The sequence below is a fragment of the Tachyglossus aculeatus genome, chromosome 18 (assembly GCF_015852505.1).
Source record: "Tachyglossus aculeatus isolate mTacAcu1 chromosome 18, mTacAcu1.pri, whole genome shotgun sequence".
NCBI lineage: Eukaryota > Metazoa > Chordata > Mammalia > Monotremata > Tachyglossidae > Tachyglossus > Tachyglossus aculeatus.
The window spans coordinates 424,981-451,131 of record NC_052083.1 but is presented as its reverse complement, the minus strand read 5'-3'; the positions used below and the strand labels follow the sequence as shown (position 1 = coordinate 451,131).

Genomic DNA, 26,151 nt, shown 5'->3' with positions numbered 1-26,151 from the left:
TAAGAATCTGACAATTGTTTCAGAAACCCTTCTCTATACCTGTGTTACACCGGTCTACAGAAACGTGGAAAGGGTTGAAGCTATATCTGAAACAATGATTTCGAATCAGCACAGTCAACTTACTAGTAGCTTGCCCTCTACACTCGGTTCATTCTCCTAGAGCGCTTGTTATCATTGAGAAATTTGAAGAGACTATTAAGAAGGAATCAACAAATGTTCTTCCTACAGGCAAACTGGATTATTTACCAAGGAAATTCAACCGGTGCAATTAATAAATAATAATAAACATTTAAGAAGCTTTTTTGAGGATTAACTTAACAGCACAAAACTACATATACACAATTAACCTTGAATTCCTTGTCTCCAAGTATTTACTTGGGTGATAATCCAAACAGATGTAGATACTGCTATACATAATGATCTCCATATACCTGTCTCTCTATTTATGGCATGGGTTTCCGTTGGGCTGCCAGTTGATTGCGGCCGGGACCTTGCTGACCCATTTCCAGAATTTACTAAGCCAGGCAATGGACTGTTTTCCTCCACTCTCCAACTCTTCCCCCTGCTTAGCTTCACTTCTTCCTCTCTTGCCCCTCATCCTTTTTCTCTTTGACGCTACTCTCTGATGGTTGTGAAAACTACACTTTCAGAAATCAAATTAAAAATAGAGGAAGTGACAATTAAGTACAAAGAATTTGACCAAAGCTATCAAATTCTCAGAATCATAACCCTTCTCCATTAAAACTGTTCTAGCAGCTCTGCTCAACTTTGTATTTCCTTCCTATTCAAGCTGATTTTCCTGCACCCCAAATGTCTTTACCTGATCCCATTTCAATGTAAATGTACTGAAAGATGTTTGCATTTTCCATTAATAAGACTAGCTCAACTGCACGTCAGGCAACTGAACTGCCTTTCCCCGTCTTTATTTCAAACACAATGCCGTCTCTTAGCACATTGTACACTAGGTTCTGGCATTTCTTCACTCTGTTTCCACACAATGGCCCTTCACAATTCTCACCCTACACACCACTCACAACTGGAGATGTGTATTCACCATTAAAAGGATCAAAAATTTTTGTTGAGCACCTAGCTACAAATTGTGCACTGAGGCACTGCCCAGTCCCTTTGACACTGTTTCAGATGCTTTACAAATTTTTCAAAAGTGCGACCCCCCGCAAAGTAAAACTGTGTCCTCTTCTTCCTTGAGTTTCTAAGACTCTCTGAAAAAGGAGAACTCTCCTGGTGTGTCACAAGCCCACAGTTTTATGATTTTTTTAAAAGGTTACCAAAATGAGACCTACGAAGGAAAGTGCTATCCCAGCATACCTGTTCAACACCAGGCCTGTTCCCATGCTGACTTCAGCCAAGCTCAGTCCGGATATCTGTTCACCTGCTCTATCTTTTAAAATTACTCCATTTTAAACCCCCTCCCTGACAATCCCCTCTCCCACCCCACCCCACTCCGACCATTCCCAACCCAAAGTAGCTTTACCTGGTTCCTGAATTCCAATCCCTGATGGACTCAGACCCAATGCCTGGCTTCCTCTGCCACCTGCCTCAACCTGTCTGATTGAAATCTGACCCTTCACTTGGATTTTAAAACTGCTGAATGGGGCTTGAAAACAGTTTTGGGGCAGTGGTTCAAAAAAGAAAATGATGGGTAGGTCCATTATTTACACTTAAGCAACAAATACCATTATCATCATCACTGGTAATACTATTATTAATAATTAATATTATTATTACAACTTCTCCAAACTAAGAGCCAACAGATCCCAAGTAGGGGAAAATGTTCTTTCAAGATTCTGAAACTTTCCAGGAAAATTCACTCCCCTGAGGAGGCTGAGCCAGAAGAAACCCCCACAATTCAGGAGAGCCCCTCTCCCTTCCCCCACCTTGATCATAATAGCATTTACAGGATACCCATCCCTATCCTACATAGTTAAGCCTTCTTTGATACTGCTCTAAGACATTCAACTCAAAAAGCCAGTATGTAACCCGACAGGTTAACAGCCTTGGGAAAACTGAATCAAGTAAGGATAATTATCTTGAGAGCGCTCTGCTGCTTGAGATCAGTGGGTCAAAGTTCCTCATTAGCTGAGCCTTTACAGAAGCCACTCCACTCGGGCCTTATGATCTTGAGCAATAACAGGGGTAGCTAGCTATCAGTACTCCTCCTGGATGGCCACAGGGGACTAAAGACTTATCTCCCGCTATCATATACCGCAATCTTTTATCTTGGTAAGCAAATCCCAAGCACAACCATTAGTAGTCTTCCTTGGAAGTTCCTAAAATTAAGAAACTCAAACTGTTTATGAAGAAACACCACAGAATTGGTCCAAACATCCAGCAATGGGTTAATTTGGAATAAAACAAAACATTGCCATTACTGACAAATGAGAAAGTGAAGGGGCAAAGTTGCTGTAATGTTTGGGCAATAAAGAGGGATTAGCAGAACAGTATCTGTGGAAAAGAGGAGAAAGCACTCTCTGAAGGAGGTGAAACCAGAAATTCAATGAGCCCCTCTAGGCTGGGAAATCCCCACGACCCAAGGCTGCAGATCCTCTGGGGCAGCTGGAACCACCTCAAATGGCTAACCACAGGGGAGGATACTGGCCCTGGACAAGTAGCATATCTGAGAGAAATGAGTGCTCCAGACCCCCAAAGCTAGTTTTAATTTAGCACTCCCCCTTCTAGACTGTGAGCCTGTTGTTGGGTAGGGACCGTCTCTATATGTCGCCAACTTGTACTTCCCAAGCGCTTAGTACAGTGCTCTGCACACAGTAAGCGCTCAATAAATATGATTGAATGAATGAACAAAACAAAACAAGTAGACAGTTGTCAATACCGTCAGAATAAATAGAATTATAGCTATATACACATCATTAATAAAATAAATACAATAGTAAATATGTACAAGTAAAATAAATAGAGTAATAAATCTGTACAAGCATATATACAGATGCTGTGGGGAGGGGAAGGAGGTAGGGTGGGGTGTGGGGAGGAGGAGAGGAAAAAGGGGGCTCAGTCTGGGAAGGCCTCCTGGAGGACGTGAGCTCTCAGTAGGGCTTTGAAGGGAGGAAGAGAGCTAGCTTGGCGGGTGTGCAGAGGGAGGACATTCCAGGCCAGGGGGAGGGCGTGGGCTGGGGGTCGACGGTGGGACAGGCGAGAACGAGGCACATTGAGGAGGTTAGCGGCAGACGAGCGGAGGGTGTGGGCTGGGCTGTAGAAGGAGAGAAGGGAGGTGAGGTAGGAGGGGGAGAGGTGACAGAGAGCGAGGAGTTTTTACTTGATGCATAGGTTGACAGGCAGCCACTGTTATCCCCTTTTAACAGTTTGAGCACAGAGAAGTTAAGTGACTTGCATAAGGTCACACAGCAGGCAAGTGGCTGAACCAGGATTAGAACCCCAAACTCTGATCTGATCTGATTCCCATCCACAACATCGCCAAGATCCGCCCTTTCCTCTCCATCCAAACCGCTACACTGGTGGTTCAATCTCTCATCCTATCCCGACTGGATTACTGCATCAGCCTCCTCTCTGATCTCCCATCCTCCCGTCTCTCCCCACTTCAGTTGATACTTCACACTGCTGCCCGGATCATCTTTGTGCAGAAACGCTCTGGGCATGTTACTCCCCTCCTCAAAAATCTCCAGTGGCTACCAGTCAAGCTACGCATCAGGCAAAAACTCCTCACTCTCAGCTTCAAGGCTGTCCATCACCTCGCCCCCTCCTACCTCACCTCCCTTCTCTCCTTCTACAGCCCAGCCCACACCCTCTGTTCTTCTGCTGCTAACCTCCTCACTGTGCCTCATTCTCACCTGTCCCACCGTCAACCCCTGGCACACGTCCTCCCCCTGACCTGGAATGCCCTCCTTCTGCCCATCCGCCAAGCTAGCTCTCTTCCTCCCTTCAAAGCCCTACTGAGAACTCGCCTCCTCCAGGAGGCCTTCCCAGACTGAGCCCCCTCCTTCCTCTCCCCCTCCCCATCCCCCCCGCCCTACCTCCTATCCCCTCCCCACAGCACCTGTATATATGTTTGTACAGATTTATTACTCTATTTATTTTACTTGTACATATTTACTATTCTATTTATTTTATTTTGTTAACATGTTTTGTTTTGTTGCCTGTCTCCCCCTTATAGACTGTGAGCCCATTGTTGGGTAGGGACCATCTCTATATGTTGCCAAATTGTACTTCCCAAGCACTTAGTACAGTGCTCTGCACACAGGAAGCGCTCAATAAATACGACTGAATGAATGAATGAATGGAAATTTTTGAGGAGGGGAGTAACATGCCCACAGCGTTTCTGCAAAAAGATGATCCGGGCAGCAGTGTAAAGTATAGACTGAAGTGGGGAGAGGCAGAAGGATCGGAGATCAGAGAGGAGGCTGATGCAGTAATCCAGGCAGGATAAAATGAGAGATTAAACCAGCAAGGTAGCAGTATGGATGGAGAGGAAAGGGCGGATCTTAGCGATGTTGTGGAGGTGAGACTGGCAGGTTTTGGTGACGGATTGGATGTGAGGGGTGAACGAGAGAGCAGAGTCGAGGACGACACCGAGGTTGCAGGCCTGTGAGACGGGAAGGATGGTAGTGCTGTCTACAGTGACCAGAAAGTCAGGGAGAGGGCAGGGTTTGGGAGGGAAGATGAGGAGTTCCGTCTTGGAAATACTGAGTTTTAGATAGCGGGCAGACATCCAGATGGAGATGTCCTGAAGGCAGGAGGAGACCCGAGCATGAATGGAGGGAGAGCAAGAGCAGGGGCAGAGATGTAGATTTGGGTGTCATCAGCGTAGATATGATAGCTGAAGCCGTGGGAGTGAATGAGTTCACCAATGGAGGGAGTGTAGACAGAGAACAGGCCTTCCGGCATTAGAGCATTAGGCACCTTCAGTAGAGCTGGACTCTGTAAAAGGCTAAGCAAATCTGAGAAGCTCATCAAGGTTCTAGACTACTTCACAAAAGCACAGCAAGCTGGATCAAAGTTGAGAGTGCCCTGTCTGACCCATTCCCCATTCTTTCACTCCCTTTTAGACTGTGAGCCCACTGTTGGGTAGGGACTGTCTCTATATGTTGCCAACTTGTACTTCCCAAGCGCTTAGTACAGTGCTCTGCACACAGTAAGCACTCAATAAATACGACTGATTGATTGATTCTCCGCCAATGGAATAGAGCAGTACTGCACAGTGGGCCCTGTCCTGTTCAATTTATTCTAAGGAGAAATGCAACAATTGACCTACATGCAGGTCTTAGAGAAGCAGCATGGTTCAGTGGAAAGAGCACAGGCTTTGGAGTCAGAGGTCAAGGATTCAAATCCCAGCTCCACCAATTGTAAGCTGTGTGACTTTGGGCAAGTCACTTCATTTCTCTGTGCCTCAGTTACCTCATCTGTAAAATGGGGTTTAAGACTGAGCCCCCCGTGGGACAACCTTAACACCTTGTAACCTCCCCAGTGCTTAGAACAGTGCTTTGCACATAGTAAGTGCTTAATAAATGCCATCATTATTATTATTAACTGCTGCACCTCTGAGAAATGCTTCCAGCTCAACAGGCTTTGTACATCATCCAAAATTCTAAATACTGTCATTCAGGAATAACTGTGTGCTAATAACTGCACCCTAGAGGCCCACACCCAAGGAGACATTCTGCTCAACCTTGTAGAGTAAATCAATAGTGAGACCCTCTGGGGTTCTAGCAATGAGCTTTTCAGTCACAAACATACTTAGGTGAATTTCATCATCTGGGCTAACTTCTTCAAATACCTGTATATTTCTGCCTGAATTCTAAGCCATGCAATAACTAAAGACCAACTGGTATGGGGCTCATAAAACGGTAACCAGATTTTTTTAAAAGATACAGTTTCAGTGAGATCCACGACTAATCGCTACAGAAAATGTCCTTAGCAGAAAGAGTTTAAGAAATATAGTAAATAGTGAGATTTTAGACAGGAGTTTCTGTTGGCTTAATGACTTTTTCCATTTTTTGGATGAAAATGCAATATAGTTCATAAAATTAGGCCATCTTTGATGAAACCGTGATCAGTGATAAAAGAGAAATAAAATCAACAGAAAAACTAAGTAAAGCAGTGGCTGGCTCCACTTTCTCTTCATCTAAATTTCCATTGAGAAATGACCGGCTGTGTCTTCTTTGTCCTTTCAGAAAGGCAAAAATCAATCCAGAAAGCAGATTTGTTTTGAATCCTTGATACAAGGGTACGCTTCCTCTTGCATGTCTCACTTTACTAAGAGAATTGCTTGTTTCGTGATCTCAGAGGAGGCGGCGCGATTAAAAGGCGGCGGGAAGAAAGACCTTTGTGTTGCACGAGCCACTCCTTCGGCCAATCCCGACACGGCAGTGGCTGAGCCCGTCGCCTGTTAGGCAAAAATGGCCACATCTAGAATGGCAGTGACAGCCCTGAGTTGTCTGAGAGAGCAGGCTTCTCCGAATGAATGGCAGTGGCTAAGCATCTTTTCTTGGAAGGTTGGCAAGTGCCCTGAAATTCATTCATTCATTCAATCGTATTTATTGAGCGCTTACTGTGTGCAGAGCACTGTACTAAGAGCTTGGGAAGTACAAGTTTGCAACATATAGAGACGGTCCCTACCCAACAGTGGGCTCACAGTCTAGAAGGGGGAGACAGACAACAAAACAAAACATATTAACAAAATAAAATAAATAGAATAGAATAAATATGTACACATCAATTCCCAATCATTGGTCTCCTTGGTTTAGTATAGCATAGTCCCTGCCCAAAACCCAAACTCTAATGACCCTTAAATACATAAATGAATCAAACTCTGCATTTGATCATGTTATTCAGACTCCCCCTCCAGTTGATTTCCCGCTCTTGACTCCAGCCAGCCTCACCTTTCCTCTCCGTGCCAAGTGGAAGCCAAAAGCTAAAGACAAGGACACAATGGACAAGCACTCTGCACCTTACCTTGATATGCAACACACCCCCGGGCTTCTTTGCACATCCAGCCTGCCAACCAAAACCATAATAAACGACATGGGGCTCCTGCATTGGATTAAACTAAATGAAAACTGTAGCCGCTTGCTCACAGATGACAAAAATTTTTGAGTACTTTAAATACTGCCCAAAATGCACACTATAGTTAAGCATTCAAAAGACATACTGGGTGTGGTTCATATACAATACTGGCCAGTTGCCACATTGAATTTCAAAAACAAGTGGGTCCTATGGTTTGGTTTTTTTTTTTTTAAAAAAAAAAAAAAGAAACGGAGCCCTATTTTTACATCCAAAACAGATAAAGGTTAGTATTTAACCCATTGAAACAATCACACACAAATTTTTCCATTCTACATTTTAGAGCTAATACTATTAATATCACAGAGCTGGTCCTCATCTTTTCCTAGCCGAAGAACTGGGATGCAGTCAATTTGTAAAATACCACAGCTCTCACAGTGTGGCTTCACCTATAAAAACCCACTTGGGGGAGTTTCAGCTGACTCGAAAAATGCAATATTTTAAATTAACTAATTATACACTTATGATGAACACTTTTTAATTATACCCATCCTACAGCACTACTTCCAAAAAGGAAAATTCACTTCAGTGCTAAGAATAGTTCCTCTGCTCTAAACCTTTTGGGTTCTTCTTTCGCTAGTAGAGGGTGCTTTCGCCGAGAGGTTCAGCTATGTCATGGCCTGAATGCAGGACTGAAGAGGCAATTCTCTTCGGAAAATCAGTCTAAAATGGTATCTGTGAGATGATGTCAATTCATACTACACAGCTGAAGCATGATTATAAATGTGTGGTTTTAATCCATGGGCTCACAAAGCACATGTGCATGCATTTCCTTTATTCTGGAAAATAAAGAATTCTTCAGCTGTGAACGCTTTAAAGCGGGCAACGGTCTCTGTTGTAAATATGTCCCGCTTTACGTTACCCCTCCTGTGCCTCGAAAACTTTTCTCCCCGCAAATGAAACACTCCAACAGACTACAACAGCAGAGCGGAAAGAGGCACAATAAATGCAATAAAGGAAACAGACTGCTAAAATAATGAAGGCTTACTCAAATAGCATTTCTGTGGAAAGGCATTTCAGCCACAAAGGGAAGCAGAGCCTAACTGATCTTACTTAAAAGTGCCCCGTCTCCTACCATACTCATTTTTGGCTTCGGTTTCCTTTCAATGACTTCTGGAAAGGACGAACACAGTTTTCAGACGCTCTTGATGGGGGCCGGGGGGGGGGGGGGGGTAAGGACCCGTTGGCAGAGCTTCTACACAATGACTGATTTCAAACGTGCTTCTACCTTTGGCCCAACACATGGGGAAGGGGCTGCAGCCGCTTTTCTCCATCCAGGTTGCACCTGCTGGTTTCGGGGCCCGCCGGCCTGCCCGGTCCCACAACATGCGCACCAGGGGGTGGTGAGATTCGGCCTATGGTGTCCCACCTCGGCGCTCCGACGGTCTCGGGCTCACGCTCGGCCGGCCGGGGTGGCCAGGCTCGGTGCCTGCAGGCCGATGGCTGGTAGGGAGGGGGCCACACTGGCTAGCCTTCACGGAGAGGTGCTCAGGTCTCCAAGCGAGCAGCCCCAGGAGCGAGTGACCCACTCATTGGCTTTGGGCGAGCTAGGCTGGCTCCACGCTGATCGTCTGTATCTCTCTCTCTCTCTGTCTGCCTGTCTCTCGTCTCCCCGAAGCTTCTCCTGCCTCCACCACCGAGAGCTCCAGACCAGCCACTAGAAACGTGCAACCTGGCGCAGCCTGCTAGAAATGTGAGCTGGGAGGCTCTGGAGTCCTACATTCACTCTGGGGGTGAGGAGAACGGGGCGGGGAGGAAACTACAACGGAGGATGCAAGCTGAGGTTGGGTAGGGGGGGAGGAGGAGGATCAGTGAGAGAGGGAGAGGGACGGATGGGGACACACACGCATACACACACACGCAGATCAGGCGATTAGCAAACACCTTATTAATATGCTAATCTCACCCTTCTGTTCCATTCATCCCCCAGACGCCTGTTTACAAAACTGACAGCAGATTCTAAAATCGACTAAGCCGCAAATCAAGCCTGACCCGGGTCATGTCTGCTTGCGGCTCCTCGGCCCATTTTGTCTTTCAATTCGTGCCACTGGCATTTTACCCACTGAATCGGACTTCAAGGGAGCTACCGTAATTACCCGGCGACAAACGGAAAGGGGGACTGAACAACACGAGAAACTCAGAAGCAAGGGGAGTGCTGAGAATTCAGAGGCTGTTTCTAAATTGCTTTAAAGACAGGAGCTTCTGCAGTCCTTTTACAATTTGCGTCGCGAAGGAATACTGGCTCAGACCCTGAGTCTGTTTTTCTTAGCCAACAACGCAGAGACGGGTGGCGGGTAATCTCTCAAGGAGTTAAGTAGGACAGCAAAGTATCTTTAAAATCAGTACCACAGCTAGCTCCTTTTTGTAAACGTTAAAACCGGTTTTTCTTTTCCACTCAAGCTAGGGAAAAGCAGAAGTCATCCCAAAAATGCAGCTAGCTGTCTGTCCACATTCTGCGTCAGATGGTACAGATTAAATAACCAGGCTCCAGTTTCCCTGTTGTGTTTTTTTCCGACGGATGTAACCACATCATGCTCTAGTCTTGCAGAATTTGCCAATAAGCTTTAACACCGGTGTCATCCAGAAAGCAGTTTCACTCAAACTACAGTAAAATTCTCTGGGTGGCTAAGGCCAAGTCACTAACCTTTGTCCTGGTAATGCATCTGCCTGAGTACCTAGGTGCCACAGCAGATGGCATCACTAAAATGCCCAGGTAAGGCGATAGGGTTGTCTTCTTTATTCACCAAGGGATTTATCTATGAAAAGGGATACTTCACTTTAGAAGGAGGTTAAGAGAATAAACTCATTAATTGTTGCAAACGTTCCTGAAAACGAAACTGCTACACAAATGCTAACGAGAACAGAAGTGGCCCAGTTTGTGTAAAGTGGCCTAGATGTGGTTTGCCTTTGATTCGAAACAGGGCTTCAGTTGCAAATGGCCACACATGATACGATAAATACGTATCATAAAATACGTAAATAAAATAAAATAAAATACATAAAATAAAATCAATAAGTACGATTGAATGAATGATACCCAATAAAATACGGACTGGTCCCTGCCTGAATCCTGACCCCAGGCAATCCTAATGAGTGTCTCTGACACAATCAATGGTATTTATTGAGCACTTACTCTGTGCAGAGCACAATGCTAAGCACGTGGGAGAGGAGAGTACAATACAATAGAATTAGCAGACGTGTTCCATAAATACGACTGACTGATGTTCCCTGCCTATAATGAGCTTACAGCAGACACTAATAAAAATAAGTAAATAATTTACAGCATATAATTTAAAGATATGTACATGAGTGCTGTGGGGTTGAGGGTGGGGTAAATATCAAATGCCCAAAAGTCACAGACCCATGTGCATAGATGACACAGAAAGGAGAGGGAGCTAGGAAAAAGAGGGCTTCATCACGGATGGCCTCTTGGAGGAGAGGTGACCTTAATAATGCTTCAAAGGTGAGGGAGAGTGGTGGTCAGGCATATATGGAGGGAAAGGAAGTTCCAGGCTAGGGGGAGGATGTGGGCAAGGAGTCAGCAGCAAGACAGATGAGATCTGGTCACAGTAAGCTGGCATTAATGGGATAGGGTGTGCAGGCTGGGCTTTGTAGAAGGAGATCAGTGAGATGAGGTAGGATGGGGCGAGATGACAGTGCTTTAAAGCCGACTGTAAGGAGTTTCTGTTTGATGAGGTGGTGAATGGGCAGCCACTGGAGGTTCTTGAGGAGTGGGGAGACATGGACTGAACTTGTTTTAGAAAAATAAACAGTGCAGCAGAGTGAAGTATGGACTCGAGTGGGGAGGTTAGGAGGTCAGTGAGGAGGCAGATGCAGTAGTCAAGGCAGGTTAGAATGAGTGCTGGGATCACCGTGGTCGCAGTTTGGGAGCAGCATAGTAGCAGCATGGGACCCAACAAAAGGACCCATACTGGAAAAAAAGCAGAAGGAATTGGCAGGTGGATCCAGACCAGTAAAATGATCTGGATTGGGCTTCCTCAGTCACCAGTAAGTGACGTCACAAATAAGATCCAAACCTTGCAGGATCATCATCCCCAAAAGAAGATGAATCACAAGAAGAAACAAGGCCAGTGAGTCTTGGGCTGACACTCCTGTTTGAGTAATCCAAACCAGAGGAATTTAGGCCCTGAAAGCAAGACTATTACAAGGGTGATGATGATGGAGAAGGCCACCACAACTGAAGGGAGAGCAGAACTTTCCCGGCAGCTAGACTCAGAAACCACCAGATTAGTCGTCAGTTCATCAGCCTAAGGCTCCGAACTTCATGGAAACCATCCCACTCCCCACCTCCCCTTCTCCCTCCACCACTACCAGGAAGAGACTGCTGCCTTTCCTTCATCTTTGTCTGTCCACCCCAGCTTAGACTGTGGGCCCCTCGTGGGGCGGGGCTGTATCTGACTTTATTTGTGTTTTCCCCGGTACTAAGCACAGTGCTCATCACACAGTAGGCACTTAATACTATAATCAATTGCAGCAAGGCCAAAGATAAATTATTTTATCAATCTTATCATCACACTATGTCAGGCTGAAGTCTAATTTACACAGGTCTCTGCAAATCATTTTCCAACGTTCCCTATCTACCCCAATTCTGGAAAAGGGCAGAAAAAGGTGAGTGGGGGGGGGGAGGAGTCGAGGTTTTATGGTCACCTATCCTCAACCCAGCCTTTGACCTGGCGAAAATTTAGAAGGGGGAAATCCAAGTTAGAAGTTAAGGAACTCAGCACAAATATGAATTAAAAGTTCAGAAAAAGACAGCTTTTAGGGACTTCTCAGTCCCTAAACACAATTGCCAAAGATTGCCAATTGCCAAAGACTCATTTCTTGGTCCCCGAAAAAACTGCTGGGCCCTTCTCCATCTAGAACCACAACATGAGAATTGACTTTGCTCTGAACTGCCAAAATGAATTGACTTTTCCAGTACTATCTGAGAGAAACGAACAGCACCAAAATATTTGAAACTAATCCAGGTGGCTAGCAAAGATGATTCAATCAATGGTATTTTATTGAGCACTTTCTGTGTGCAGAGCACCGTGCTAAGCATTTGTGAGAGTACAAAACAACAGAGTTCATTCATTCACTCAATCGCATTTATTGAGCACTTACTTTGTGCAGAGCACTGTACTAAGCGCTTGGGAAGTACAAGTTGGCAATATATAGAGACGGTCCCTACCCAACAACGAGCCCACAGTCTAGAAGGGGGAGACAGACAACAAAACAAAATATGTGGACAGGTGTCAAGTCATCAGAATAAACAGAAGTAAAGCTAGATGCACACAGCTGGCAGTCTAGAGGGGGAGACAGACTTTACTTAAAATACATGATATGTACATTGTGCTCTTCCGTCATCAATCGTATTTATTGAGCGCTTACTATGTGCAGAGCACTGTACTAAGAGCTTGGGAAGTACAAATTGGCAACATATAGAGACAGTCCCTACCCAACAGTGGGCTCACAGTCTAAAAGACTTCCAAGTACCTAGTACAATGCTCTGCACACAGAAAACACTCATTAAATATAACTGATTGATTAGAGCTGATGTTGGGGTGAATATCAAGTGCTTAAAGGATAATTTACATATATTTCCATGTTTAGATGGGCAACCATTTAATTTCCCCTCCTACCAACCCAACCTAAACATCAGCGCTTAGAACAGTGCCAGCGCTTAGAACAGTGCTTTGCACATAGTAAGCGCTTAACAAATGCCATCATTATTATTATTATTATTATCACTCACGCTGTCCCAGAAAAGTAGGAGGAAGCAGTGGAAATTCAGTTTTTACATCAGAGGTTTATGGGTAGAGTACTCAGCAGAGGAAAAGTAGCGTATGGGTGGGATGGGATCCAGAAGAACATAAAAGGGACTTGGGCAATGAAAGGACTATGTAAAGAGGGGAGATTCTTACTGAGCTGCATATGACTACCAGGAAGATTTAAATGAGCATTGAAAAAAAAATCCAAGGTATTGCAATGATGATAATAGTAATATTACCACCTTGATTTTATATCATGTTTTTACTTTCCAGATCACTTTCACACTAACTTATCTAACTTTTGTCCTTGCCCCATCGCTGAGGGGTAGGAAAGGGCAGGTGTTATTATCTCCATTTTACAGATGAGAAAACTGAAGCCCAGGGAGGTTCAACTTACTGAGCACTTACTGTGTGCAGAGCACTGTACTAAGCACTTGGGAGAGTACAATACAACATACTTGGTAGATGTGTTTCCTGCCCACAGGGATCTTGCAGTCTAGTGGGGGAGGCAGATTAATGTAAATAAGTAAATAGCAGTTAAATGCTAGCAGCAGAGCTGGAACTAGAACCCCGGCCTTACTAACTCCCAGGCCTCTTGTCTCCCCACTAAACCACTTTCCCTTTACATAAACAGTGGAGTTGACATAGTTCAGCTGAAGAGAACTAGAGATATGCTGACAGCCACCAAAATAAGGATTTTTACTTATCACGAAGAAGCTTTGTGATCCCAAACACAACCGAAGCACTGCTGAAGAGTACAGATGGAACTGCCCTCATCACAAACAAAGAGGGAAACTCAAACAGATGGCCACTACAAAGAACTTCAGAGCATGCCCTCCACCATCAAGAAAACAGCCCTTTGAAGCATAGAAAACCGAAGCAAAATGTGAAAACATGACCTTAGCTCTGACATTTTGAGGAAATAACTCCCACAGACTGCTTGTCCCATGTGGGCCTGGAACTGTGTCCAACTTGATTATCTTGGATCTACCCTAGTGCATGGTGTAGTGGTTGGCACACAGTAAGCGCTTCACAAGGACCACAATTATTATTATAGGAAAAATTGGGGTGACAGATGAGAAGGAGGACAAGGAGGAAGGAGAAGAGGAAGACCAGAGGGAGGAGGAGGATGAAGAAGGGAAGGGAGAGGAGATAAGTTGAAGTGGCGGGGGGAGGGGGGGGGGCGCGGCAGAAAGGAGAGGTAAAGGGCAGGGGAGAAATACAGGGTTAGGGAAGAAGAAACAAAGGAGATGTTTGTGAGTTTCTGCAGTTCTTTGAAATAAAGTAAAGATCTGAACCACTATCATTTAACCTCTCCATGAGTGTCTAACCAATCAGACACGGCCAATGTATCCACATGGGTCTGAGATGTTAGGGTAATGGCTTTAAAGGAGATTGGAGCATTCCATCGTGTTTCCTAGCTGATTCACTTATTAAGAATGCTAGTCCTTGTAAAAGCTAGTTACCACAAATACTAGTAAAACCCATCCCCATGGCTTCTAAGTTTCCTCATTTCAAAGCAAAATGCAACCTCCTTCTTTCTCCCAAACATGTCCCCTAATATGAGGTGACTACAGTTAGCTTTTCTTCTGCACAAATGCTGCCATGCAGTGGTTCTGTGCTACATCTATGGTTCTTTCATTACATTTCCTTAAGTACATTTCCTTATTATGAAAATCTGTGGTGGGCAATGACCTAATTCAGTGTGATCTTTGGAAATTGGAAAGAGCACATGGCTGAGAGTTAGACCCAGCTCTACTGTGTGACCTGAGGTGAGTCTCTGTCCCTCAGTTTTCTCATTTATAAAATGGGGATAAGAATCCTCCTTCTTCCTATGTTTTAGATTACAAGCTCCTTATGGGACAGGGATTGTGTCTGATTTGATTCTCTTGTGTGTCCCCCAGTACTTAACACAGTGCTTTGGCTCAGAGTAAGTACTTAATAAATAATGTAATTATAAAATGATGATGATGATGAATGAAAATAACATTTGTGCATTAAATTTCATCCCTTTCTCCAAGATCCCTTTAGATTGGGACCTACGTGAGGGCAGGGTTCACGTCATTTCCTTCTATTGTGCTTTTTCAAGACGTCAGTACAAAGCTCTACACACATTAAGCAACTCGACTACATATAATCTATGAAAATGGGGAACAAAGGCTGCACGGACAGTGGATAAAACTTTGTCAGCCTGACGTCTTTCCTATCCAATTCTCAACACATTTTATTAGAACTTCTAAAGAGTGGCCAAACCGAATGATTCTAGTTTTGCTCCTAATCTGATGAAGTTCTCGGCAGAAAGTGAAACAGCAGTGAGGTAGGCCTGTATAATGAACACAAAGGCCCTAAACAATTCTCAAACTGGATAGTCTCGAGTTGGTAGTCATTGCAGAGATTGCATCTTATTTCTCTAAAAAGCTTCCAATGATGAGCATTCAGAAATTTCTGTAGGCTTAAATTTCAGCAGGGATTATCGCGGCTATAAATTCCGCTCTACTCTGCAAGTGCTTAGTACAGTGCTGTGCACGCTGCTGGTGCTCAATAAATACTACTATTTTAAAAAAGCAAAATAAAAAATTTGACTGTACAGTATCTTCAAAGTAGTGAGGCAGATTAGAGAAATATAGACAATTTCTTGAGTTGATTATTTAACAAACTCCCTAATCAACCAATGCACTCAATTCATTCATTTATTCAATCGTATTTATTGAGCGCTTACTGTGTGCAGAGCACTGTACTAAGCGCTTGGGAAGTACAAGTTGGCAACATATAGAGACAGTTCCTACCCAACAACGGGCTCACAGTCTAGAATGGGGAGACAGACAACAAAACAAAACATATTAACAAAATAAAATAAATACAATAGTAAATATGTACAAGTAAAATAAATAGAGTAATAAATCTGTACACATATATATATATACAGGTGATGTGGGGAGGGGAAAGAGGTGGGGGGGAGGGGGAGAGGAAAAAGGGGGCTCAGTCTGGGAAGGCCTCCTGGAGGAGGTGAGCTCTCAGTAGGGCTTTGAAGGGAGGAAGAGAGCTAATGTGGCGGATGTGTGGAGGGAGGGCATTCCAGGCCAGGGGGAGGATGTGGGCCGGGGGTTGATGGCGGGACAGGCGAGAACGAGGCACAGTGAGGTTAGCGGCAGAGGCGCGGAGTGTGTGGGCTGGGCTGTAGAAGGAGAGAAGGGAGGTGAGGTAGGAGGGGGCGAGGGGATGGACAGCCTTGAAGCCAAGAGTGAGGAGTTTTTGCTTGATGCGTAGGTTGACTGGTAGCCACTGGAGATTTTTGAGGAGGGGAGTAACATGCCCAGAGCGTTTCTGCACAAAGACGATCCGGGCAGCAGCATGAATTATAGGCTGAAGTGGGGAGAGACAGGAGGATGGGAGACCAGAGAGGAGGCTGGTGCAGTAATCTAGTCGGGATAGGATGAGAGACTGAACCAGCAAGGTAGTGGTTTAGATGGAGAGGAAAGGGTGGATCTTGGCGATGTTGCGGAGGTAAGACCGGCAGGTTTTGGTGACGGATTGGATGTGAGGGGTGAACGAGAGAGCAGAGTCGAGGATGACACCAAGGTTGTGGGCTTGTGAGACGGGAAGGATGGTAGTGTCGTCTACAGTGATGGGAAATTCAGGGAGAGGGCAGGGTTTGGGAGGGAAGATACGGAGTTCAGTCTTGGAAATACTGAGTTTTAGATGGCGGGCAGACATCCAGATGGAGATGTCCTGAACGCAGGAGGAGACCTGAGCCTGAAGGGAGGGAGAGAGAGCAGGGGCAGAGATGTAGATTTGGGTGTCATCAACGTAGGGATGATAGTTGAAGCCATGGGAGCAAATAACAGTGATAATATTTACTAAGTGCTTACTCTGGGCAGAGCACTGTATTAAACACTGGGAAAGAATATACTGGTGAGATATAGACATGGTTCCTATCCCTGGGGCGGCTCAATCATTCCTACAAAAATTTTTACTAATGTTTATGCAAATACTACAAACCAGCTAGTCATCCTAAGCTTCAACACAAAGACATTCCCAGACAAGACAAACACGGCTCTGCAAGCCCAGGTGGTAGCACAGAGCACTGGATACAAGTGAACCAGAAGCTTCCAAAAGCCACATAAGTCTTTCTCAGTCAATGAGGAGTCTCCAGGGAGGATTACACACAGGGAAAGTTCAACCTGTTTGCATTGGGTTGGGCAGACTGGACTGTAGGACAATACTCCAGGATTTTGGCCTTTATAGACATTCCAATGGTTATTCAAGCTGTCCTTCCAAGACTTTTCGCCACAACGAAGAAGAGGGAAGCTCTGTGGTAAGCACTGTAGTAAGTTTATACAACTCCCACTTACAAGAGCAAGTGGAAAAATGGTTTTGAAAAGCTTCCTTGAAACTGTATTAAAAATGGTTTCCTTTAGTCCTTAATCATTCACGTCAGGTTGGACAAAGCCGGGCTTCCTCTCTTAAAACCACAAATGTGTGGTTGGCTGTTTTTACAGGTAAAAATAGCCTTGTGTAAACAACTTTTTTTCAAATGGTATTTGTTAAGTACTAACAATGTGCCAGGCACTGTACTGAGCACTGGGGTAGATACAAGCTAATCAAGTTGGACAAAGTCCATGTCCCATATGAGCTCATCTTCTTAATCCCCACTTTACTGATGAGGTAACTGAGGCACAGAGAAGATAACTGACTTGCCCAAGGTCACACATCAGAAAGTGGTGGAGCTGGGATTAGAACTCAGGTCCTCGGACTCCCAAACCTGTGCTCTTTCCACTAGGTCACACTGCTTCCCAAAATAAACTCTTAAAATCCATGAAGCATTCTTGGAATTCCAGTATTTCTTCATCAGCCTCTACCCGCTTCTGTTTTATCCATTTTCCTTCCATATTCTTCTATCCCTCTGTGGTCTGATTTCTTTCCCTATCCTTATAGCCTAGTCCTATTGCTCCTTAGTTGCTCTTCGTCCTCCTCTTCCTCTTCTCCTGGTAACTGCCCCCTTTCTACTCTGTTCCGCTCTCTTTTTTCTATTTTTCTACTCTTCTCTTCCTCTCTTTTTGTCTCTCCCCACCCTTGCCCCTTCACCTTCCTCTTCAATAACTCCAACGTTCTCCACCACTCGTTCTCTTGGTTCTTCCAATCCAGCCAGCCTCCTAGGTGAACCTTGCTCTCAACTCTGCCACCTCCAATCTCTTGTTCACACTGTTAACTGGGTTAGGAACTCCCTCTCTTCCAAAATCTGACAGAACACTGCTCTCCCCACTTTCAAATCCCTCCTAAAAATCCCATCTTCTCCAACAAGCCTTCCCAGATTAATTTCCCAGCACCCTAAGCCTTATAAACCCATTGGCCAACTCTAGCCCTTGCTAATTTACCTATACCCACCCTCAGCACTTTTGTCTAAAAGATCGTTGACTTGTATATTCACTTATTCATTTTGACTACTCTAATAAAATACTTTTATGTTTGTCTCCCCTGCTAGAGTATAAACTCTTTGTGGGTACAGAATATCCTCTACACCATAGGCTCATTGTGGGCAGGGAACGTGTCTACCAACTCTGCTGTACTGTGCTCTCAGGCACTTATACAGTGCTCTGTACACACTAAGAGCTCAATAAATACCATTGATTGATTGATGGGTGTCCCTTGGTCATTTTGGACTTTCCAAGCCCCTATTACATTGTGTTGCACCAAGTGAGTGCTCAGCGAATATTATTAATACTACTCTCTCCCTCACTTCCTCACTGGTTCTAATTATAACTTTTCTGTCAGGAGACCACTGCCACAGAAGAGCTAGGGGCCAGATAAGAGCAAATTCAATCAATCAATCAATCATATTTATTGAGCACTTACTGTGTGCAGAGCACTGTACTAAGCGCTTGGGAAGTACAAGTGGGCAACATATAGAGACAGTCCCCACCCAACAGTGGGCTCACAGTCTAAAAGTCTAAATTCAAATTCTTAATACATAACTGATGCAGTGCTGACATACCAGCAAAATATGTGTCCAGATGAAAAAAATTAATGAAAATTTGTCATCTCAAACCTAGCATACATCATACAAAGGTTAGACTGTAAGGTCATTGTGGGCAGGAAATGTGTCTGTTTATGGTTATACTGTACTCTCCCATGAGCTTAGTATAGTGTTCTGCACACAGTAAGTGCTCAATAAATACGACTGACTGACTAAATAGCGGATGAACAGGGCAAAATTTGCCCAAGGTATTCTAGCTAATCCAGGAGTCTACTAGTTGGGGCAATAAGGACTTAAATAAAAGTACAAAGTAAACAGAGAAGGCAGGGAGAAGCTATATGGGCTTCAAGAAGGATAAGCCTCACATCACCTCTTTGCTTCAGCTTCCTCAGGAGGGAAAGTTCCATACATTCCGAAAATATATTTTACCTCTTGCAAAACTTCATTTTGTTAAGCTTTAGACTCCTTTTACTGTTTAGAGTATCCTGGAGTAATTTGATGTACTTTATGGCTTAATGTTACTTTTTAACTCTTTATGTGCTTTCCAGAATATTAAACTTCAGTAAATCTTGGTGCAAATACATGACCAGGTGACTGGGATAAGTCTGCTAAAATTCTCTCTTCAATTCTGTACAGCAGCAGGTGTACTTTCCAAGCGCTTAGTACAATGCTCTGCACACAGTAAGCACTCAATAAATACGACTGAAGGAATGAATATAGTCGCATTTTCCAAGTAAGCAAACTGAAGCACAGAGCAGTTAAGTGACCTATCCAATGGCTGAGCTGGTAGTACAGCTCTGACGTTCAGACCTAGGCAGTTTCACAAGAGCACACTGCCCCTATAAAGTGTACGCTCCTTATGGAGCTTAGAGTGTATTGCCGTTAGAGGGCATTGAGAAATGCTCAATAAACACCACTAATTAGTTGACTGATAGTTTTGCAGGGAGAAAGAGTGGGGTTTTATTGGTAGTTCATTTTTCTTATGGTATTTGTTCCAGACACTCTTCTAAGCACAGGGATGGATATAAGGTCAGCAGGCTGGACACAGTCCATGTCCCACATGGTGACAGCAGTCGTAATCCCCATTCTACAGATGAGGTATGAGGCGCAGAACAGTTAAATGACTTGTCCAAGGCCACTCAGCAGACAAGTGGCAGAGCCAGGATTAGAACCCAGATCCTTCTGACTTCCATGCCCTTAGGCTAGTCACTAGTCCACACTGCTTCTTGCTGCTAAGCATTGGGAGTAAAATCAAGCCACGAGAGTAGTTGAGCAGTCCACCCATGTCAAATGCCTGCAGTACTCTCTGCTGCTGCTGTTGTAAAGACTGGAGAACTTACATTCCACCCCCTTTCCCTGGCACTTCTAGGGTGCTCCATTGGGTCACTATGGCCTGGGACAGAGAACTACAGCATGAGGCTCCAAGAGGTCAACCTTACTCTGCAACTTGATTATCCAAAAAGACAGACACTAACCAACCCAATTACCTGGAACCTATTTCTGGACATCTGGGTAGCACAGTGTCAGGATGGGGATTCCTGGGCAGGCAGAAAAACTTAACTTTATTTTCTTTGTGTTATCATATATTTTTCCAATAATTTGTTATTTTGGTTTTTCTTTTTTTACTTTTAAAGAAGCAGCGGGGAAAATGAATGTACAAACAGAAATCAGTAATATGATGAGACTGAAAAAAAGAAATGTATTCCAGCAATAATCCATAGCCATTTCATTAACAAAGTTTCAGAAGTCCCTAGAAAAGCCATCAAATCAGGATGCTAAGGAAACACGTAATTATGTTTATAAAGCTTTCAAATGAAATAACGGTGCACGTGAAGGGTGAAAAATAAACTCAGGTTCTTGATCTTAAGACTATTCTAACAGCAGCTGCACATTCAGAAAAGAAATTTTACACTCCAGATAAACCCAAATAACTTCCCTGACAATTAGAAGCCTCCTAATATCTGTTTATTTTTAACTAACACCCCAAGTAGAAAGTGATGTACAGCCAAAATTTTTCAGGTTAGCAAGAGAACACTAGAGATGATGTGAGCATTCTCTAAGCACCAGGTGAGATCACTGCAAAATCCCCCTCTAACCATATACTGTGAATAACCAATATATTTATTGAGCAGCCACAGGATGTGTGGAATCCCATGAGGCACCACATACTGTCATTAACATAATGCACAAATGATTACTTAGCAGGATGTAAACATTGTTTCCATAGAGATCCCAGCTGAGGATTATAAAAATAAGTATTATAATTCAGTGTCCTGCTTTCAGCAAAAGATCCTGAAGATTTGCAAAGGTCAGCCACATGAAACAATATATGCAACTCATGCAATTAGTGTGCGACCAATAGTAAAAATGTGATTTGGGAGGAGGGCTGTCACTGACTTCGCAAATACCAGAGCACTCTATAAAACCAGCACGTGTTTCAGAGTTTTACTTGACCGCGTGGAAACCCCACAAAGATTCGGCACTGCTCAGAGAGACGCCCAGCACCCAACATGGTCCGGGACCAGCCTTCACTCCAGCAGGCAAACCCCACAGTTCAGAGATTCTCATCCCAAATGCCCAGCTGCAAAAAGCACACTCGCTTTCCATGGAAAGGCTTTACACGAAATTACATATGATTTTACTTTACACACATTTTCTTTTCCCAAAATGCAAACTGTGACTGAGAAACTCTAATGAAATTTCACAGAATGTGTACTACATTGACTGCCAAATGATTAGCTTCGAGGCTAATTTGAAAACAACCCTTTTTCACTACCACATTTGAATGACTGCATTTGCACCACCCTCCTTTTTTATTCAAACAGGTTTGCAATCTAGACATGTCAAGGATCTTAGTTGATGACTAAACTGAAAGCTTTCACGGGAACCATAACTAGAACTAACTAGTTAGTTCATCAGCAGAAAAGTGAATTCAACAATAACTGATTCAAAAGATACACTGTGCTTACATCATTAGCATGCATCAAACCAATGAGTTAAGTATATTCCCCATTCCTGAAATCACTGAACCATCCAATTTTGAATGATCAAAATTCTCTTACCACAGTATAATTTTTCCATGTAGCTTCTCTAGACAATTTCTTCTATAAACTTTAATCCTAGAATCGGTCTGGTCCTCTCAGCCTAGAAGCTGAAAAACGTCAATGCTTTTGACGATTTTTCAAAGACTTAGTAAAGATGCAAACAGAGCCACGGCCTCCCCTTGGACGCCTACCATGATCCACTGCAAATCCAGAACTGCTTTTGTCTCCTATCACTAAAAGACTGTCAGGCATCGCAAACAAAAGGCATCCATCACTAAGCCCATTAGCTCCAGCTGACGAGACCATTCAGGCCTGCCAGATGGGGAAATGGGTTTTGCTAAATCCAGTAACTGCAGTCTCGACAAACCTGAAAAGACCATCCGCCATGATCTGTTTTTTTCAGCCCTTAGTGTTTTGTTATGTATTCTGTTCTGGTCACTAGACCCTCGCTTTATTTTATTTTATTTTTTTAAATGGAATAGCTTAAGGGCCTACAGTGGGCCAGGCACTGTACTAAGCACTGGGGTAGATCCAAGACAACCTTTTTGAACACAGTTCATGTCCCATGTGGGGCTCTCAGTCAGTCCCCACTTTAAAGATGAGATAACTGAGGCACAGAGAAGTGACTGGCCAAGGTCTCACAGCAGACAAGTGCCAGACCCAAGATTAGAACCCAGGTCCTCTTACTCTCAGGCCTGTGCTCTTTCCACTAGGCAACACTGCTTCTCCTTTTTCAATTGCTCCACATTGTTTTCCTAGATATCAAAGGGGACAGGCTAGAATGGCCACAACTTTGTTTTCCCTTCCTTCTGCCCTATTCATCGTGCAGGAAAGGGGAATGAAGAACCTTGCTTTCTTGGAATATCCACCCTCATCTTTTATGCAGCTTAAACTACATACTCCACTTCTCAAACCCCCACAACTACAGAATCCACCAGAGGAGTCAATGGCTACTGCCAAGTCACCATGAGCACCACTGCAGCCTCACTTTCTTCTCTTGGTAAACTTATTCCTTCTCAAGCTCAAAAAAAAAAAACCCAAGACAGGCTACAGGGAGCAATGAGTTGCTAAAAAAAAAAACTGGCCCTCTCAACTGTTTGTGGCTATGGGCTTTGTTTGTTTTTCTTCCAGCCACAGGGGCCTTAAGCTTTTCCCTTTCAACTCATCTTTTTAGGTCCAGTTACTAATTCAAGAGCTTGCATTTTAAAGCACGAACAAGAGTTATGTTCACAATAGGCTTGTTGCAATAAAACTTAAATGCAGGCCATTCAAGAAAGTTGAAATATGCATATGGTCACAGTTCAGAATTTCCCAAAGTTAACAAGGATCGATAGGGTCATTACACTGGATATCCAGCAACCCCTCACTTCTAGTCCAGGGTCCTGGAGAAAAGAAAAAGCGACCCAGCTGACCTGCCCAGCAGCTGCAGGGGACTAACTCCCTCCCCCTGCCCCCCCACCAGATGGTGGTCCCAGGAAGACAAGGGCTACAGCTGGTTAGCCCTGGCTAAAAGTGAGGACACATACAATCCCAAAATTTAGGAATTATTAATAAATCTTTCATATGCTTTCTAGAGTCAAACTGGAGGCTTCTTTGCAGACACCTGAATGTAAGGTGCTAGCAATAAATATAAGAACTGGAGTGGGACTGAATAGAAGGGGTGACAAGGGAGATTCCACAAGCAGAGTGACCTAGTGGATACAGCATGGGCCTGGAAATCAGAAGGACTTGGGTTCTACCACTGCCTTTACCACTTGTCCGCTATATGACCTTGGACAAGTCAGTTCACTTATCTGTGCCTCAGTAACCTCATCTGTAAAATGGGGATTAAGCTTGTGAGCCACATGTGAGATGTGGACTGTGTCCAATCTGATTAATCTGTATGTACCCCAGTGCTTGATACAGTGTATGGCACATAGTAAATACTTAACAAATACTATAAAACACACACACACACACACACACACACACACACACACACACACACACAGCTTTTTGTGGTCTCTTTTGCCCAGGCAGCCCACTCATGTGGGGAAGTTTGCTTACTTTTGTGGGTTTGCTTAAAGTTCAACATCAGCCCGAACAGGCTAAGTGTGAATGCAACGAATAGCCATAATGGCTTGAAAAATCCTTCTTATGTTGAGGCTTGCGATACCCAACCATCTTCTGTTCTAGGACACTGAGTCACTATTAATAATAGTGATAATAATAACAATGATAATGACAATAGTGGGTTTTAGGTGCTTACTATGGGCCAAGTACTGTGCTAAGCGCTGGCGTAGATACAAGACTATCATGTTCCATATGGGGTTCACAATCTAAATAGGAGGGAGAAAGGTGATTTGGTTGTAAACAAACCATTTCTACATCTCCCTGGAGCCAATGAGGACAAAAAGTTTGTGCATTTGGGTGCCAAAACAAGTTGGATTTTATGAATTTATTAATGTGACCTACACCCAGATGGGAATTTTTTTCCATTCACATCCAATATATTGATTTTATATAATATAATATATAATTTATATAATATATATAGATGCCATTGATGCCGTTGATGTTTTGATGTCTGTCTCCCCCTTTCTAGACTGTAAGCCACTGTGGGCAGGGATTGTCTCTCTTTATTGCTGAATTATACTTTCCAAGTGCTTAGTACACTGCTCTGCACATAGTAAGTGCTCAATAAACAAGACTAAATGAATGAATGAATGAATGAATGAACTTCCAGCCAAGTTTTTAGAAACAACGGTGTAAAGCTTAACACTGTCCTGGGGAGAGGATTACTGGCATGGTCATCCCAATTGACAGCTGGAGAAAAAGGCAGAAAGGCTTAATGAACTGCCAAATAAAAATCAAATATTTGTGAAAATACCCCAAGCGAACTCAAGAGCTCCCACTTCTCAGCAAGAACCACTAAATGATATTGCCTGAGTTGAAAAGGGAACGTACTGTTGATTCTCAATACATCAGCTCCATCGGTGCAGGGTGACATTATGGTACTGAGTCCAGCAGCAGAGGAACAGCCCCATTAGATAGGGAAAAACTGGTTTCTATGTTCTCCTTTAATATACGCTTACAAAATGGGAAATCTGCAGCTCATCACCAAGATACATTTAATGCTCAGCTTTTTGGGAAGTTACGGGAAGGGAATGTGTCTGCTAATTCTGTTTTGTACTCTCCAAGCTCACACTGTAAGCGCTCAATAAATACCCTTGAGTGATTATCTAACTTTAAGATGAAGAGGTTTCAGAGAAAAATGGAAAACTCTTAACTGTTTTTTAACTTTATGCAACCAGTATCAACACCTAATACTAAGCACAGGGCTCCTAATCTTGGAAGTTACTGCTCAAGACTCGTCAGACCTTTATCTTTCATTTAGCTGGGAAGCAGCACGGCAAATGGAAAGATCATGAATCTGGGAGTCAGAGGACCTGGGTTCTAATCCCAGCTCTGCCACTTGCTTGCTGTGTGACCTTGGGCAAATCACTTAATTTCTCTGGGCCTTTGGTTCCTCAACTGTAAAATGGGGATTCAATACCTGTTCTCTCTCCTACATAGACTGTGAGCCTCGAATGGGACAGGGACCGAGTCGGACCTGAGAAATCTGTATCTATCCCAGAGTTTACAGCAGTGCTTGATACATAGTAAGTGCTTAAAACCATAATTATAATAAAAATAATAACAATTTAACTTTGCCCCTCACACTTTGAATTGAGGTAATTCTATTCCCAACTTACCTACACCATCATGCCTCTTTTCCTGCTTTTCGACCCGTTGGGTCCCTCACTGAATCAGGAGCCCTTGAGTCCTGCTCTTCATCCACTTTTCATTCCTAACATTCTCCCTCTCCCCACCCATTTCCTGGCATTCCTCCCCAACTCTTCAGCATTCCAATATGAGGAAAGTGTTTCTTCATTCCATGACTAGCCTTTCCTGACATGAACAAAAGGTAAGCTAATCAAACTTCCTCATGTGAGATAGAAGACTTGAGACAACATGACGACAGCCACCTTGTTCAAATTTCTCCCTTCATCCTTTCCATTTTTAATTCTTCTATGCATGCGCACCCACTCTTCCCTGGTCTCAAACTCTCTGCCATGATGCTTATCATTTTTAATGCTGCTGCCTATCACTGGAGGGGACCACAAAGTTTTGTAATAAATCACTACAAAAATCATTTGCTGTCATTAAAAAATAATGGCACAACTGGTTTACAGTGCAGTCCACTGGCTTGCCACCGAGGCTTTAAATAAACCAATCGTAAACCCCAATAAGCAAGATTCTTTTTTATCCTAATATTAGAAAATTCTCAAAA

The 26,151-nt window shown here is 43.7% G+C and overlaps 1 protein-coding gene across 6 annotated transcripts in view; it reads right to left on the bottom strand.

The window, feature by feature from the left end:
* The window catches only part of PTK2 (protein tyrosine kinase 2), a 144,761-nt gene that overhangs the window by 93,295 nt on the left and 25,315 nt on the right, over positions 1-26,151 (bottom strand). For 5 of the 6 annotated variants that reach the window (XM_038760700.1, XM_038760701.1, XM_038760703.1 and 2 more), the window contains exon 1: positions 8,279-8,378. The exons of the other annotated variant lie outside the window; for it this stretch is intronic. In XM_038760700.1, the coding sequence (XP_038616628.1) occupies positions 8,279-8,378 (100 nt within the window). Of the gene's footprint in view, positions 1-8,278; positions 8,379-26,151 lie in introns of those variants that run through there. 6 annotated transcript variants of the gene reach the window in all.